Source organism: Sardina pilchardus, chromosome 18 (assembly GCF_963854185.1).
Source record: "Sardina pilchardus chromosome 18, fSarPil1.1, whole genome shotgun sequence".
NCBI lineage: Eukaryota > Metazoa > Chordata > Actinopteri > Clupeiformes > Clupeidae > Sardina > Sardina pilchardus.
This window is the reverse complement of record NC_085011.1, coordinates 27461461-27478960: the sequence shown is the minus strand read 5'-3', so window position 1 is coordinate 27478960 and position 17500 is coordinate 27461461. Positions and strand designations below refer to the sequence as shown.

General features: G+C 44.6%; 1 protein-coding gene across 1 annotated transcript in view; it reads right to left on the bottom strand.

The window, feature by feature from the left end:
• Positions 1–17500, bottom strand: part of sdccag8 (SHH signaling and ciliogenesis regulator sdccag8) — a 70813-nt gene that overhangs the window by 16813 nt on the left and 36500 nt on the right. Inside the window, 3 exon segments of the mRNA XM_062519036.1 lie at positions 7560–7691; positions 12403–12511; positions 15534–15661. Of these exon segments, the coding sequence (XP_062375020.1) occupies positions 7560–7691; positions 12403–12511; positions 15534–15661 (369 nt within the window).

The following is a 17500-nucleotide window of genomic DNA, read 5'->3' as shown; positions in this document are numbered from 1 at the left end:
ACCAACCCCGTGTTGATTAAACTAATTCATAACCGGTGCGGTGGAACTGACAGCTCTGGTTTAGTCGGCTCAGGGTCAATCAACCTAGAGTTCAGCGTTAACTCTGTGTTTGTTAAACCTCCGTTTGTGGAAGCTAGTAATCATTTCTATGGTAACCTAATGATGCAATAACCGAATTATGCAATAACGTTCTTCTGGGAGCTCTCCCAAAGTTCAGACTTCAAGGTGGGAGGTCCGAGATTAAACGTTCGATCAGACCTGACGTCGCCTACCGTAACAATAGAGTTCTATAGAATCCTCCGACATCCTACATGCCCGTGAATGCAACATATGACACCTGTCTGACCTACAGCTCTGGAAAAGACACAATAGACCACTGCACATTATTATGATGTCATTATACGGTTGCTGAGTGAGATTTCAATGAGATATGAGAGTTGCCAGTCATATTCAAATTTGCAGTGGTCTCTTACGCACTCTCTCTCTCTCTCTCTCTCTCTCTGTCTCACACACACACACACACACAAGTATATATTCAAATTTGCAGTGATCTCTCAATTTTGAATACTCCCGTCAACTTATTCAACATCAGAAAAAAGTGCAGTGGTCTCCTCAAGAGAGCTTGACTCATGGATGGATGCGAGGTGTTGACAATAACAAAAAAACATACATGTGTGCTTCACATTCGTCCACAGCTACTCGAATACTTTAGCATAATGAAAAAAAATTGTTGAAGTTCTTAAATTAATGCACAGCTATTTATTCTGCTCCCTGTTACAGTTCTTTGTTACCCAAGTTTGGTTTTGATGGAAGAGAATATCCTTCACTCCCATAGTATTTGATACAAGCTGATAGGGGCCTTTAATTTAGTTTGGTTAGATAGATAGTCTTTCATGTCCCCAGAGGGGTGCTTGTTTTCACACATCACACTGTGTTAGTTTAGTTTAGCTGAAAAGCTAGCGTGGCACAGAAATGCTACTTGACAAACACAGGGGGTCTATCTACACACACATACTGCATCTAAACCATGGAGCTCATAAGAGAGAGAGAGTCTATCTACACACACACACACACACACACACTGCATATACAAACCATAAACCAAAGAGCACAGAAGGTGTGTTTAGCACCACTATTCAACACTCAATAAAGGCACAACCACCAAAAGACTTCAGCTTCAACTACAGGATGAATGCCATGCTTTTTTTCGGAATGTTTTTTTAAAAATAACAAAATGGCTATGGAACAAAAACTCTATCACCAGCATACAGCAATCCCTGCATTGTGGTTATACTGTAGTTAAGCCACCAAACACTTCTGACACAAAACTGAATAATTGAACTAAATTGAACTAAACTGACTCGCATTTAAATTATACTCTTGTTGAACGAATACCAAGGTATAAATTAGTTCCTACAACAGAACGCATCATTTCTAAGGCTTAATTTCACTAATGCAGATGCTTCAGCAGCTGTTAAGCTTAAGAAACCTTCATGAATAATAATTCACCTCTCACAATGAAGCCTTAGTCTTGGGAAGCCCCCCAACACACTCTCTCTCACACACACACACACACACACACACACATACACACACACACACACCTCACACACACCCGGCAATAACTAACACACCTGAAAATGAATACCAGGGTGAACTGGCAGTGAAGAGGACAGATGTTAACGCACCAGCTGGTTTAAGAGGTAGTATCAAAAGCTATTAATACAGGAAGGCACACACACACACACACACACACACACACACACACACACACATACAGACACACACACACACACAAACACACACGGCCACACACACACACGGTCACGCACACAGCATCTCATTATTTCTTTGCCAACTTAATTTGCAAATGAAAAGTTCAGTGAGGCGCCTGCTTGCTTCTGCCTGTGTGAGGGGTGGGGTGGCGTGGGGTTGGGACTGTGTGTGTGTGTGTGTGTGTGTGTGCCACTGGGAATTAGGAAGTACATCTGAGCTGTATGCGTATGATGTCTGTGCACAATCTCTCACAATGAGAGAACTTTGTCATTGAAGTGGTTCTGTGTGTGTGTGTGTGTGTGTGTGTGTGTGTGTGTGTGTGTGTGGATGTGCATCTGTGGTGTGTAGGATTGTATGCAGGATTGTGTGTGTATGTCAATAATGTTTTTCTGTAGTGTGTGAATGTGTGTAAGGAAAGGATACTGAGCACACCTTTCTTTTGACAAGAGAAGTTGAACAGAATGCTTTTTCAGTCTTTTAAAAACTTGTGTTTGTCACCTTTTTGTGATATGCAAAGGGTCCGCTGTCAAAAAACAGCATGATGTCCAGTATAGCGCTAGAAGTTAAACAACTTTAAAAACAGCTCTGAGCTGCAGAAAAGGTTGATGGTGTTTTAAAAGAAGCTGAGGAAACAACACTGTCTAATGCCAATAGCTGCCAAAACAGTCATAGTCATAGTCATACAGTAGTCTGCACGTCCCCTAAGAGAGCCAGATGAGGATGACTCAACCCTGAAGATGACCCAGCCGTGAGGATGGCCCCCAAACACACACACACAGACACACACACAAACACACACAGTCCCATCCCCACGCCACCTCACCCCTCACACACAAAAGTTCTCTTTCTCCTTCTCTTCAAATGTGACTTAAACAACTGCTTAGCTGAACACATATGGCCTTTACTCGTTACCCCCCATCTCTCGCTCTCTCTCCCCCTCTCTCTCTTTCTCTCTCTCTCTCTCTCCCCCCTCTCTCTCTCATGGCCCAGACGCTCTCGCCATCTTTCCCTACTCCTCCATATGGCTGGCAGAAGCCTGTGGCTTAATCTGCACATCTGTGTATACACTTCTGTTCTCCTTTAAGGCACGGCTGTGTGTGTGTGTGTGTGTGTGTGTGTGCACGCAAGAGACTCTGTGTGTGCATATGAGGGTGAATGCATAACTGTAAGTGTGTTTGTGTGTGTGTGTGTGTGTGTGTGTGTGTGTGTGTGTGTGTGTGTGAGTGTGAATGAATGTAAGTGTGTGAGCAGGGGTGATAATTGGAAAAGGGGCACTCTGGCTGTTGCAGGGGGGTTGCCAGGGCGATGTGGAGTTTGGTGCGTGCCCTCGAGGAAGGCAGGTAAAACAACAAGTGAGCTAACACAGAGCAAAGCTGTCTACACACGCACACACACGCGCAATTCTTCACTCACACAGACACACACAGTTACACCAACCAACAAACAGCATCTGCTCACCATAACTTTAACTATGAGAACAACTCACTTACTCACTCCCTCAGATAGATAAAAACATACAATAACACACACACACACACACACACACACACACACACACACACACACACACACACTACAAGTTCAGTAGTTCCTGCAACGTCACCCATTTGTCCTGCCGTCAGCTTCTGTAGCAGTCTGCCCCTCCATTAGCAAGCACCACAAGACGGCACACATTACTTTTAACAGCATCACATTAACCATTATAGCCGCTCTGAGCTGGAGACACACACACACACACACTCACACTCACACACACACCACAAACACACATACAAATGCACACACAGACACACATACACATACACACATATGCAAATGCACACACAGACACACATACACACTTCAAATGAGCCAATATGCTCTTTGCTGCTAGAGGACTGTTAAGACATTACTGAGGCCAGCATAAAAACTGAGCACAATGCTGCTACTTCAGCTATTTACAGATACGCAGCCCATTAAAAAGATCACCAGCTATAATCTCAAAACTAGTCCACAAAGTACAAAAAATAGATTTCACAAATGAACAACTTTAGCCCATATTTATGAACTGAGGAGATGACTTTGACTCTCTACATTGCAACCGTAAACAAAAATCTCTCTTTCCCCGACATGCACTAAGGCGCCCACATACACACACACACACACACACACACACACACACACACACACACACACACACGCACAAACCAGCGTCCTAATGTCCCCTTGGCATGCCATCACATACCATTATATAAATATGTACACTATACTATAATGGTAGTCGGACAGTGACGATTGCCTATAAAAATGGCAAAAATGGTTAACTATAAATAGTGCCATTTCATGATTGAAATAAAGCAATACTGTAGCACAAATCAAAACATGTCATGGCTATGAAATCTTAAGAATAGTAGTACATGCTTTCTTGTGTGCTTCAAGGAATGCTCCCAATTCACTCACATTTTCAGATTTGCAATTATTTTCAGATTATTTTAGATATTTATACAGTGGCTATAGTAAGTATTCATACCCATGCTAAAGTTGACTAAAAAGAGGAATATAAAATCATCTTTTGAGAATTGATTGTAATGCCTTAATTCAAAAAATGAGTAAAAATCAAACCGCTAAGGACACTAATTTTCTTTGTGATTGAAGAATGTATCGTAAATAGATGAATGTTCTTCCTTAAATACAGGGAGCATAAGTAATTGACCCCTATGTTAAATTCCCATTGGAGCAGGAGGATTTTTTATATGTTTTTATTTTTAAAGGCCAGCTATTTCATGGATCCAGGATATTATACATCCTGATAAAGTTCTCTTGGCCTTTGGAATTAAAATAGCCCCACATCATCACATACCCTTCACCATAGCTAGAGATTGGCATGGTGCTTTTTCCAGTTAGCCTATTAGCCTGTTTGATGCTCATTGAGCTCAATGCAAATCAAACAGGCTAATAGGCTAACTGGAAAAAGCACAATGCCAGTCTCTAGCTATGGTGAAGGGTATGTGATGATGTGGGGCTATTTTAATTCCAAAGGCCAAGGGAACTTTATCAGGATGCATAATATCCTGGATCCATGAAATAGCTGGCCTTTAAAAATAAAAACATATTAAAAATCCTCCTGCTCCAATGGGAATTTAACATAGGGGTCAATTACTTATGCTCCCTGTATTTAAGGAAGAACATTTATCTATTTACGATACATTCTTCAATCACAAAGAAAATTAGTGTCCTTAGCGGTTTGATTTTTACTCATTTTTTGAATTAAGGCATTACAATCAATTCTCAAAAGATGATTTTATATTCCTCTTTTTAGTCAACTTTAGCATGGGTATGAATACTTACTATAGCCACTGTATTAAAAAAAACGTAAAACAGGGGTTACGGAGCAGTATGGGTAACCAATGAAATGAATGGAGCCTTTGATGGCATCACAACACAAATATAAACGCGTCTCATTCATACACCGTGTGTGTGAGAGATGCGATACGATGGAGCTTCTACACGCCAAACTCCTTTAATGGAGAGATTGGGCCACCGATGCTCACTGCAGACCAGTGCCTGGGAGTGCTTTTGTGAAATTAAATATAGCATTTGCCTCTGCTCTTGCATATGTGCGCGTGTTATGTGTTTGATGTCCTCTCTAAAGCCTTCCCCTGCCATAGACAGCACAACGCAAGCGCCTGGCCAACACTGCAACGCATCTCTCCCATTTAAACTGGCCAAGTTCCTGTGGCTCTCACCCCAACCACGAGAGAGAGAGAGAGAGAGAGATGGAGAGAGAGATGGAGAGAAAGAGAGAGAGAAATGGAGAGTGAGTGAGGGAGAGAGAGAGAGAGGATTGTGAAAAACATCCAAATACACCCAGCGAAAAATAAATAAATTAGGCGAAGGAGCGAAACGCTGTGTGCTGAAACCCCTGTGTTGCTTGGCTCGTGCGTCCGAATGTAAAAATAAATCAAGCTGATTTTCCAAATGTTGCCTGAGCGCCACACGGACGCCCGCTCTTCACGGCACAGATTGCCCAGTTTTTTTCTTTTCTTTTTTCCTTCTTCTCTTCTTTTTTCCCCTCTTCTCCAGCACACATCGGAGGTGGCTGTTTGGGCATTATACATTCGGATGTTCACCGAGAAAAAGGAAATATATACATGTATACACACCCTCGCAAGCAAACACACACACCTGAGTCTGACTGAGTGAGCCATCCTTTCCATCTAAACAAATACCAGGGCACTGTCTACTTATACCTGCAGTATGCTGGGCTTGTCAGTATATACATTTTCAATTTCAATTTCAATGGAGCTTTATTGGCATAACTCAATCACCACCAATGAGCCGTACAGACAGAGGTAAGCGCTAGCTATCGTTAAACATCGCAGCATAGAAGGAGTATTCTTCCAAATACAGTCTACCAGCATGCTGATCAGCTGATAGATAATCATTAATGATTAGCAAATAGTGTTAATTGAGATAATATTTTTTAAGCAATGATAACAGTAATCTTACAATAATTTGTGGTGTTGGGAGAACTGTGCCTTTAAGAGGTTGCCTAAATGAGATCATGAATAGTGGAAAATGAAAAAAAAAAAGGCATGGGGGCATTTAATAATAATAATTTAAAAAGTAGTTAAAGCAAACTACAAAGTAAACTTGAAGCAATTGAAACAAGTAATTAAGACAACTAATTAAGACCAACTAAAAAGGAAATTAAAGGAAACAATTCTTGATTTGATATTTCGTATTACTATTTGACCTCCATGCCATAGATGCTAGGTTGCAGTGATATACCACCCAGGCACTTACCAAACACACACACATACACACACCTGGTATGAGAGACAGGTAGAGCGAAAAAGAAAAAAAGCGAAAGAGAGTGAAAGAGAGAACTCTTCACACTAAACAGCAGCTGTGAGTGCCTGAAAACTTTCTCTCTCTACCTCTCGCTCTCTTTCTCCCTCCCTCCCTCTCTCACTCTCTCTCTCTCTCTCTGCAGTCGTGGGTGTTGAACAATATGTAGTGTTGTACTCGTGGAGCAGAAGGATGTTGGCTTCCCAACGGAGGGCCCCCTCTCGGACGCTTGTTACCACGGAGACACCCACGCCCGCTCGCCCACACAACCCTCTCTCCGCCGGGCAGCACGCCAGAGGCCCAGTCCCTCAGCACACACCCTTCACAGCGCACACACACACACACACACACACATATACCGTTCACTCAAGCAGGCATGTACTGTATGTACTGTATGAACACACCCACACATGTGCACGCAGACACACACACACACACACACACACACACACACACAAACACATTGTTCACACAAGCATGAATGTATATATGAACAAACACACACAAACACACACACACACACACACACACTCCTGACCATAGCAGATCTGGCCCACCTGTCTGTAATGGCCCACCACAGGTGTTTCTGTGCACTGATTGGGAAAATGTGAAGGTGTGTGAATATGCTTATATATCCATGTGTCTCTGTTTGAGTGTCAGTAAGTGCATTTAAGCTTGTGTGTGTGTGTCTGTCTGTGTGTGTGTGTGTGTGTGTGTGTGTGTTTGTGTGTGTGTGTGTGTGTGTGTGTGTGTGTGTGTGTGTGTGTGTGTGTGTGTGTGTGTGTGTGTGTGTGTGTGTGTGTTCTGTTCAGTTGCGAATATGTATGTGCATGTGCCTGTGTCTGTGTATGTGCACACTTTTGGTAAATGTGTGTGTGTGTGTGTGGGGGGGGGGGGGGGGGGGGGTGAGTGTGTGTCTGTGCATGTGTGTGTGTGCATGTGTGTGTGTGTACCGTTTCTTCATGCGCTGGTGCATCCTGCCGTGTTGAACACACTGCTCCTCCATGTCGTGACAGCGAGCCTTCAACTTCTCTACACTCTCCTGCAGGTAAGCTCTCTCAGCAGTCAGCTGTTCCACCTCTAACCTACACACACCCCAAACAGAAAATGTACAAAACGATACGCACACAAATCACACATAAACACACACTAATAATAAAAAAGTAGCGCAAGCACACACAGGGCCGTATAACTACTTTGTTGATATGACTGATGTGTGTGTTAGAGGTCTAGTGAAATGGCTGTGTGTGTGTGTGTGTGTGTGTGTGAGAGAGAGAGAGAGAGAGAGAGAGAGAGAGAGAGAGAGAGAGAGAGAGAGAGAGAGAGGGAACTTGCGGTCATATATCTGGACGAGTTAAATGATGCTTGTGTGCATGTTTGTTTCTATGTGTGTGTGTGTGTGTGTGTGTGTGTGTGTTGGGTGAGGGCAACAGTGTGGAATGATCTCGTCCCAGCACCCTCATCTGCCCACAGGCCCCCACTCTCACTGAGCATCAGGAGCCCAAACAGCCTGCAGATACACAACAATGCAGGGTGTGTGTGTGTGTGTGTGTGTGTGTACATAGAGAGAGAGAGAGAGAGAGAGAGAGAGAGAGAGAGAGAGAGAGAGAGAGAGAGGCAAAGAAGAGAATGCAACATGAACAAATTAGCAGAAAAAAATATTAATAAGGAAAAGACAATCAATATCTTCCAGAATCTACCAATAATTACCGGTACAGAAACCAAGTCGACAGAAAAACTCAAAGGCCCCCTGCTAATATATCTATTTTGGACAAACATTTCTTAGAGGATGACTACCTAGATAAAAATACTACTTTTTACCACCGCATTGTGTGAATATAACATAAAACACAGACACTTCAATCACAGAATATTGGTGTTACATGGTCATGACCAAGTATTCTCCTCCAGAGACAACACAGCTTAAGTAGTATTCATATCATATTCATTCACTCATTCACTCACTCATTCAATAAATCAGTCTTTCATTCATTTAATGATTCATTTATTAATTTATTCAATCATTTATTCATTAATGCATTAATTTATTTGTTCATTCATTCATTCATTCATTCATGCATTCATGCATTAATTAATTAATGCGTCAAAGATGACGAGATATCATATCACTGAGATCAGACGGAATGTCCAGATCCTATGGAATAAATCTACGCTGCCTAATAGGAGTCTGATGAAAGAACCGGCATGAGGTAATTAGAACACGTTCTAACGTCTTATTAAGAACAGAGAATCTCAGGGGAACGGAGAACGTAGGAGGAACAGAGACAGCCTCGTTATCCTACCAGGAGTCTACTGAACAAACACAGCTAAATGAGAGGCGCGCACACATACACACACACACACATGAATACACTCACACATGAACACACACATGAACACACACACACACACAAACACACACACACACGCGCACACGCACACGCACACGCACACGCACACGCAGATACACGCACACACAAATACACACACACACACAAATACATACATATACAGTACACACACACAAATACACACACACACACACACACATACACATACGCACACACTATGTAAACAAAAGGATACTGCAGAAAGTTACATTTGATAAAAAAAGAAGAGATTTGATTCTGTTGCTCAGACTTCCGCTCTCTTAACTACAGTAGGAGATCACCTTCTTACACACATACACATACACTCCTACCAGGAGTCTACTAAACAAACACAGCTAAATGAGAGGCGCGCACACACACACAGACACACACATACACATGAATACACACACACATGAACACACACACACACACACAAATACACACACAAATACACACACACACACACACAAATGCACACACACACACACACACACGACTACACATGATTCGCTCTCTTAACTACTGTAGGAGACCTTCTTACACACACACACACACACACACACACACACACACACACACACACACACACAAGCCGCTCTCTTAACTATTGTAGGAGATCACCCTCTTTTACACGAGTGCACACACACATACACACACACACACACACACACACACACACACACACACAAGACTACACACACCATCCGCTCTCTTAACTGTATTGTAGGAGATCACCTTCTTTTACACGAGTGCAGACGCATGGCTGCAGAAAGGATAGCTTTGATTGAGGGCTGGATCTGTAACTCCGAAAGGAGTACATTACACTCAGATCTACAGCAGCCTCTATTGGCTCCTGTCTGTGCTTGTCTGCTTAGTGCAGTCTATTTTTACTTTATTTTTTTTAGCTTTAATGAATTTTGTATGTCTGTTTTGTAACTGTCAAAGTTCAAATGAAATTACAATTAATAAACAAAAAAAGAATACCCAGCACAAGATTAAAAAGGAGACAGATGTCTATTTTTCTACAAAGTGGTTAGTCCATTGACACTCGGCTCAATTTGCTAGTTTGCTTTCAAAAAAAAGATTTTCAGGGATTTTCAGAAAAACAAAACTAATAATTTTGTCAAATCATTTATCTATTTGTAAACTGAAAACATAGTAACAACAAAGACATATTTATTGTAATGAAAAAGTATACTGTATTTGGCATATTTTACTGTCTTACAAAACTGATACTTATATGAAACCCATATAGCCATGGCATTTTACCAGAATGATTGCATTGAAATGTTTGTGTGTGTATGTGTGTGGAGGAGTTTAAAAGGGCAGACACACGCAACAGTAACAAGGAGATGAGCGGGCTTCTTAAGGAGCAGCCAAAGAGAGGAGGTGTGTGTGTGTGTGTGTGTGTGTGTGTGTGTGTGTGTGTGTGTGTGCATTAGTGGGTGAGTATGAACGCATGTACATTTTGTGTGTGTATGTGTGTATGCATGTGTGTGTTGGTGGGGTGTTAGGGTTGTGTGTGTGTGTGTGTGTGTGGTGGGGGAGTGCAGGCTGACAGTGGCAGATTGGGGGCTGTGATGTGGGTAATGTGCACGCCGCTCTTTTAACAGATGAGTGCCCCTAAGGCCCGAGGTACAAAACACACACACACACACTTGCTCGCAAATACACACAAACACACACACACACACACACACACCCTTAAGAGGTGTTTATAGACTCACATTCATACACACACTTGAAATACACTCTCACACACACACAAATAAGACACATTCACAATATACACACTTAAACACACACACGCAGACACACACCGGCCTACACACACACACACTTAAGATGCATAAAGCACTACACACACATGAGGTCATAAAAGACATATGCACAAAGATTCCTATTATCCTTACTCCACTCAAATACTCACACTCACATGCAAGCGCTGGCACACACACACACGCAAACACCCCTCCCACCATCAACACACACACACACACACACATGCAGAGAGAGGCCTGGCCATACCATGCACTCCACTAACGCTGTCCTTCAGGCTCTCCCCTGCTCTCCAAATGGCCAATATCAATGGGATTGTCTGCTCTGCTCTGGGAAACTAGCCTTAACTGTGAAGGACAAAGTAGTAGCCTTCGAAGTAGTTCCAATGTGTTGCCCGTATCACACTTGAATATTAATTCGCCAAACTTGTTGCGAAGTTTAAATGAACTGTCACGTTGCATCCAAGCTGAAATACAGACGTGCAGAACAAAGTAACATTGTAGCATATGACTGAGCTAACTTGGGTGGCAGTATAGGCTAAGAAAATTAGCGATCTTTCAAAGTTAATGTTCATCAGAATCCTAGGATATGCCTGCTTGACAACGGGAGAGATAGAACTAACGACTGGCTTTTGGCCGTAGCAACCAGCCATTTAGAACTAAAGACTGGCCTTTGGCCTTAGCACTCATCCATTTAGAACTAGTGACAGCAGTTTTGTCCTGCAAGTAGAAAGTTGATATGTGGCGGAAAGTAGTTCCACAATCAAGACAGTTTTAGCAATGTAAACGTTTACATTATAATAGGATATTAAAGGTATACTATGCAACGTTTTTCAGTTAATCAATTCGTTCCATACTGTTATATATGATTAAATGAGTCATTACCGGTCGAACAGTGGTTTTTTTGGCCGCTCTAGTGGTCTGTAGCGGTAAAACCACACTTGCAACTTCAGGAGACACCGGGCACGCACCCATGCTCTACTCCAGGAAGTGTCATGTAAAGTCTCATGAAAAGGCACGGCAGACTGACCGATTGAGGAGTTTTGTCAAATATACACGCTAAAGCTGTAGGGGAAGCTCTGCAGAGAAATATGCAAGCATAAAACGAGCGAAAATGAAAAGTGAAAGCGAAACCGGCGATGAAATCGCCAATCCTGCATAGTATACCTTTAACACTACACAAGTGGCAACGGTGGAATAAATATACATGTGATGAATACAAACGGGAGATAAGCGGGATAACGGCCTTCGAGGTCGACCGGTTCGATGGAAATAATGGCACGGCGGAGGTAACTCCGTCTCCGTGCTTCGCACGTCGCCGGAGTTCTAAACCTCCACCTAGCCATTATTTCCATCGAACCGGTCACCTCGTCGGCCGTTATCCCTTACATATACAGTACATACATATCCATATACAGAAAACACACTTGCACACACACACTCACACATACACACACACACACACACACACACACACACACACACACACACACACACATACACAGACTACATACACTCAAACACAAACCCCTCCCACCATCAACACACACACACACAAACACAGAACAGACACACACTCACACAGACATGTCCACACACACACACACACACACAGACACACACACACACACACAGGCTGGACTTGCCTGCTGCTCTCGGTGACTTCCTCCAGCTTCTGGCCGAGACCTCCACACTCCTCCTTCAGCCGGACGATGAGGTCGTTCTGGGAGCTGAGCAGGGCATCCATCTCACCAACTGCCCCAAAACACACACACACAGCATGGTCAGAACACAAACACACACACACACACACACACACACACACACACACACACCTACACACACACACACACACACACACACACACACACACACACACACACCGAGCATCAATCTCACCAACAGCCCACTGAAAGACGCAGCATGGTCAGTCGCGCACACACACACACACACACACACACACAAACACACACACACACACACACACACACGTCATGTGTCAACAAGTTGGAGCTGGCATAGGAGAAACAAGGACAGGACTTCTGGACATTTGGGTCAGTCACATGGTCAAACACGCTGTACTCTGCTTCATGAAATCTATTCCATAATATACCTATTTACACAAACACAACAATAAGAAGTTATTCCCTAACAATAACCAAATGTACTATTTACTGAATTAAAGAAACATTTATTATTGTTTTTATACATTTGTTATTGTTATTTGTTTTGGCGGTGGACGTAGGATGCAGAGTTCTTGTCTTGTTCTTGCAATGAGTTATTGTCTGATTCAACAACACAATATCAACACACTCCCACCATTATGCAGAATATTCTAAAAAATTATCTGAGAATGTGTGAGTGTGCATGTGCTTGTGTGTGTGTGTGTGTGTGTGTGTGTGTGTGTGTGTGTGTGTGTGTGTGTGTGTGTGTGTAGGTGTGTGTGTAGGTGTGTGTGTGTGTGTGTGTGTGTGTGTGTGTGTGTGTGTGTGTGTGTGTGTGCGCGTGCATGTGTGTACTTTGGACCTGTTTAGTGCCGAAAACTGAAGAGTGTTCTGAATGAGACTACAAAGAACAAAACCCTATTCATTGTTTGTTTGTGTGTGTGTGTGTGTTTTGTTTACTCTTTTTTCTTTTCTCTCCTGCCCTCTATCATTTGTGCTGTGACATCTCTTTCAAAATGCAACGCAGCCATGCACATAAACAGGCACACCCAAAAAAAAAGCAAACACACACACAAACACACACTTTGATAGCGCGTTTGAAAAGCAGCATGGTATTGTTCCTGGCATATGTCTGTATTTTTTTTTTTTTTTTTAACAAAATGTGCAAAAAAGTTAAGGCCCTGTGTATGTGTGTGTGTGTGTGTGTGTGTGTGTGTGTGTGTGTGTGTGTGTGTGTGCGCGTTTCTCCCACCTGCTCTGCCGCGTGGTGACGCAGCGCTGCTAAGAGGAAGTGCGGGCGCGTGGCGGCGCTTTGATAGGCGCGCTCTGAGAGCTGATGAGCGCCGTTGTTCTCCGAGAGCGTCGGTGGAGAGGGACCGAGGGCCACGCTCAGATCTCAAGAGCCTCAAGATGGCGGCACTCGACGCAAGCCTGCTACCTTGCCCCGGGAGTGTGTGTGTGCGTGTGTGTGCCAGTGTACATGTGTGTGCATGTATGTGTATGTGTGTGTGCGTGTGTGTGTGTGTGTGTGTGTGTGTGTGTGTGTGTGTGTGTGTGTAATACACGTATGTGAAAGACGCTGTGATTATACAGATCAATTGATTTGAATCATTGTTCTGCTTGACAGGACCCGAATGCAAATGAAGCAAGGAAGCTTAGCGAGTTTAGCATGTCCCGTGTTGGAGACAATGCTGTACATCCTATGGAGCTAAGTCCGCTAGCTAGCCTACAGCATGTCCCGGCTGTCAAACCAAGAGAGAAGAAGAACAGACACAAAAAAAGACTTCATAGGAGAAACTCCCGATGTCAATCTGTTTGAGACGAAATAGGCAAAGGATGAATGCGCTTCTTGAAAAAAAAGAAGAAGAAAGCAACAAAAAGAAATTTGGGTCACACTGTGAAAATTAAAAAAAAGAGAGAGAGAGAGAGAGGGAGAGAGAAGGAAAAAAAGTTAATTTTGCTAGTGAAAAAGTTGCCTAAAGAATCTTAATTAGACTGTGAGCTTTGAAAACGGCTGGGTTTTCACGGGCCACAGAGACAACGCAGGAGAAGAAAGAAAAGGAGGGGGAAGAGAGGGGATTAAACGACAAACAGACTGGGAGGAAAAACAAACAGAAGAGAGAGAGAGAGAGAGAGAGAGAGAGAGAGAGAACACACACCCCGATATCATCTAGAGGCTATTCTGTCTTAAACAACTATTGAAAAAGCTCAACAGACATTTATGGAGAGAGCTGGACAGACAGAGAGAGAAAGAGCAAGAGAGAGAGAGAGAGAGAGATGGGGAGAGAGAAAAAAAAGAGAGAGAGAGAAAAAAAGCTAATTAGCGTGTGAGAGTGGCCATTCTCTGCTTGGAGAGGCAAGTGGTGTGCTGTATTAAAGGCCTAATTCCGTAAGCCAGGAGAGCTTCCTGCTGCGCCTCTGAAGCCTCTTCTCTTTAGACAACATGTGTGGCGGCGCGCGGCGCCAAAAGCAGCCCAGCCCTTTGTTTTCCGAGCCGCTTTGTTCCGCCGAGCAGCATGGCGTCAAGTTTCTGGAAAACACAGGTAAATAACACACAGCCATCCAGATGGAGCAACAGATGTGGGAGCAGCGCAGCCCAAATCAACAGACAGTGGGCATCGCCATTTCTCCCTCTCCTCTAGCTCTCCCCCCCTCTCTCTCATTCTCTCTCTCTCTCCCTCCCTTTCTCTCTCTCTCTCTCTCTCTTTCATGGGCTGTTTTTTTAAATGCTAACTAATACGCGGTCGGAGAGTGTGTGTGTGTGTGTGAGGGGTGGCCGGCATCTGTTCCCCTCGGCCAGCCAAAGGTTACAGGTGTTCCTGATGCCGCCGCCGACCACCGACCGGCCAAGCTTGGGCTGCAGTCAGTGTGTGTGTGTGTGGTGCGTGTGTGTGTGTGTGTGTGTGTGTGTGTGTGTTTGAGGAAAAATGGGCTGGGTGGTGTTCTGTGGTGTGCGTACCCGGGCCGTATGGATGTACAAAGTAAATTGGGGGGCAGAGAGAGAGAGAGAGGAGAGGAGAGGAGAGGAGAGGAGAGGAGAGGAGAGGAGAGGAGAGGAGGAGAGGAGAGGAGTGGAGGAGTGGAGGAGAGTGTAGTGTAGCGGGGCCCCCCACCGGTGCGCTCATGCTGCGTGTCCATTTGCTGGAGCTGCTGGGTGAGCTGGAGCTCACGATGATGCCACTGGAAGGTCAACGCCGCCACGTCCTCGCCACGGCAACGCTCCAACACCTCCTTCTCCTGCCTGCCCAGAGAGAGAGGGATAGAGAGAGAGAGAGAGAGGGAAGGGGAGGGGGAGGGAAGAAAGGAAATGTGAAAGTGATGGAAGGGCATGTAGAGAGAGAGAGAATGAAGAAAGGAAGGAGAGAAGGGAAGAAAGAAAGGATGAGGATGAGAGTGAAAGACAGAGCAGCCAGAAAGAGCGCGGGGGAGCAGAGGAACATTGAACAAGCCAGAGAGAAATAGGGAGAGAGAGAGAGAGAGAGAGAGAGAAAGATGGAGAGAAAGAGAGAACAGAGAGCGCGAGGAGAAGAGAGCGGGAGATGAGAAGACGGAGAGATGGAGAGATACAGAGGACAAAGTTAGACGAGGAGACTAAAGAACAACAGGGCTCCCCTGCAGTCAAAGATGTTCCCCACAATAACCTGCAGCACTCCCAACACACAGAGGTGCCTCAGAGTTCAACTTCATTGTTTTCCGATCACACACACACACACACACACACAGAGAGACAGACACACAGACACACACACACAGACAGACACACACACACACACACACACACACACACACACACACACACACACACACACAGACAGACACAGACACACACACACACACACACACACACACACAGACACACACACAGACAGACAGACACACACACACTAACTCGAGGCAGTCAGAAGGAGACAATAGGAGTCAGACAGGGAAACTCAGACAGAGCTGTAGCTTGTTCTCACACCTTGCGTGTGCCCCACACACACCCAGTCCCAGGCAGCGGCCAAGCCCTCGTATGAGCAGAGCAGCCCAGCGAACACACAGCGTCCACAGCACCGGAGGACTGACACGTTTATTTCATTAATTAATACTGCCTTCTGACAACAAAAAAGTCAAAGTGTGTTAATTAACTGGAGGAGTTAGAGAGAGAAAAAAAAAAAACTTTTTTGTCACACACTGCATTTGGAACGGGGATGGAAGACGAAAAAAAGAGAGATAGAGAAAATGAGTGAGTGACCGACTCTCCAGGCCTGCTGTCGTCTGGAGTGTGAAAGCCGCAGAGAGTGTGTGTGTGTGTGCGTATATATGTGTGTTTGTGTGTGCGTGTGTGTATGTGCATGTGTGTATATGTGTGTGTGTGGCGTAGTTGCTCAGGGGAGTGAGTGAGTGAGTGAGTGTCCGTCCCCTGCTGTGCTTGAACACAGGCCCTGAAAACAGCGCGTCCACACACACACACACACATACACACACACACACACACACACACACACACACACAGGCCCTGCAAACAGCGCGTCCACACCAGTGCCCAGCGGGGGCTCCTGCTGAAGGCCTCTCCTCTCTGCCAGACATTTGGTGCTGGGGAGGGGGGGGGTCCAGGGGGGGCCCCCGACCACGCGCACGGGTGCTGTTTGTCGACCAATTAGCATGAGACCCACAGCCAAAAAGTTTCTCTCTCCGCAACCACCACCACCGCCACCGCGCGAAGACCACGGAGTGAAGAACGACAGAGAGAGAGGAAGAAAGAAAGAAAGAAAGAAAGAAAGAAAGAAAGAAAGAGTTTTTAACATGACGGAGAGGAGGAGGAGGAAGATGAGGAAGAGAGAGTGAGGCGGAGTGGACATTTACTCACGAGGCCCAGCAGGCCTCGCGTGGGACACACAACTGTAGCAAAACACACACACACACACACACTCGGGGAAAACGGAACAAGGGCCCGCTGAGGACTACGCTTGTGAGCTTTGGCAGGTGTGTCTGTGTGTGCCAGTGTGTGTGTGTGTGTGTGTGTAGTGGCAGGTGTGTGTGTGTGGTGTCTGTCTGAGCCCTGTTGAGCGATCACTTTCAGTCCTTAGCTTACGTGGAG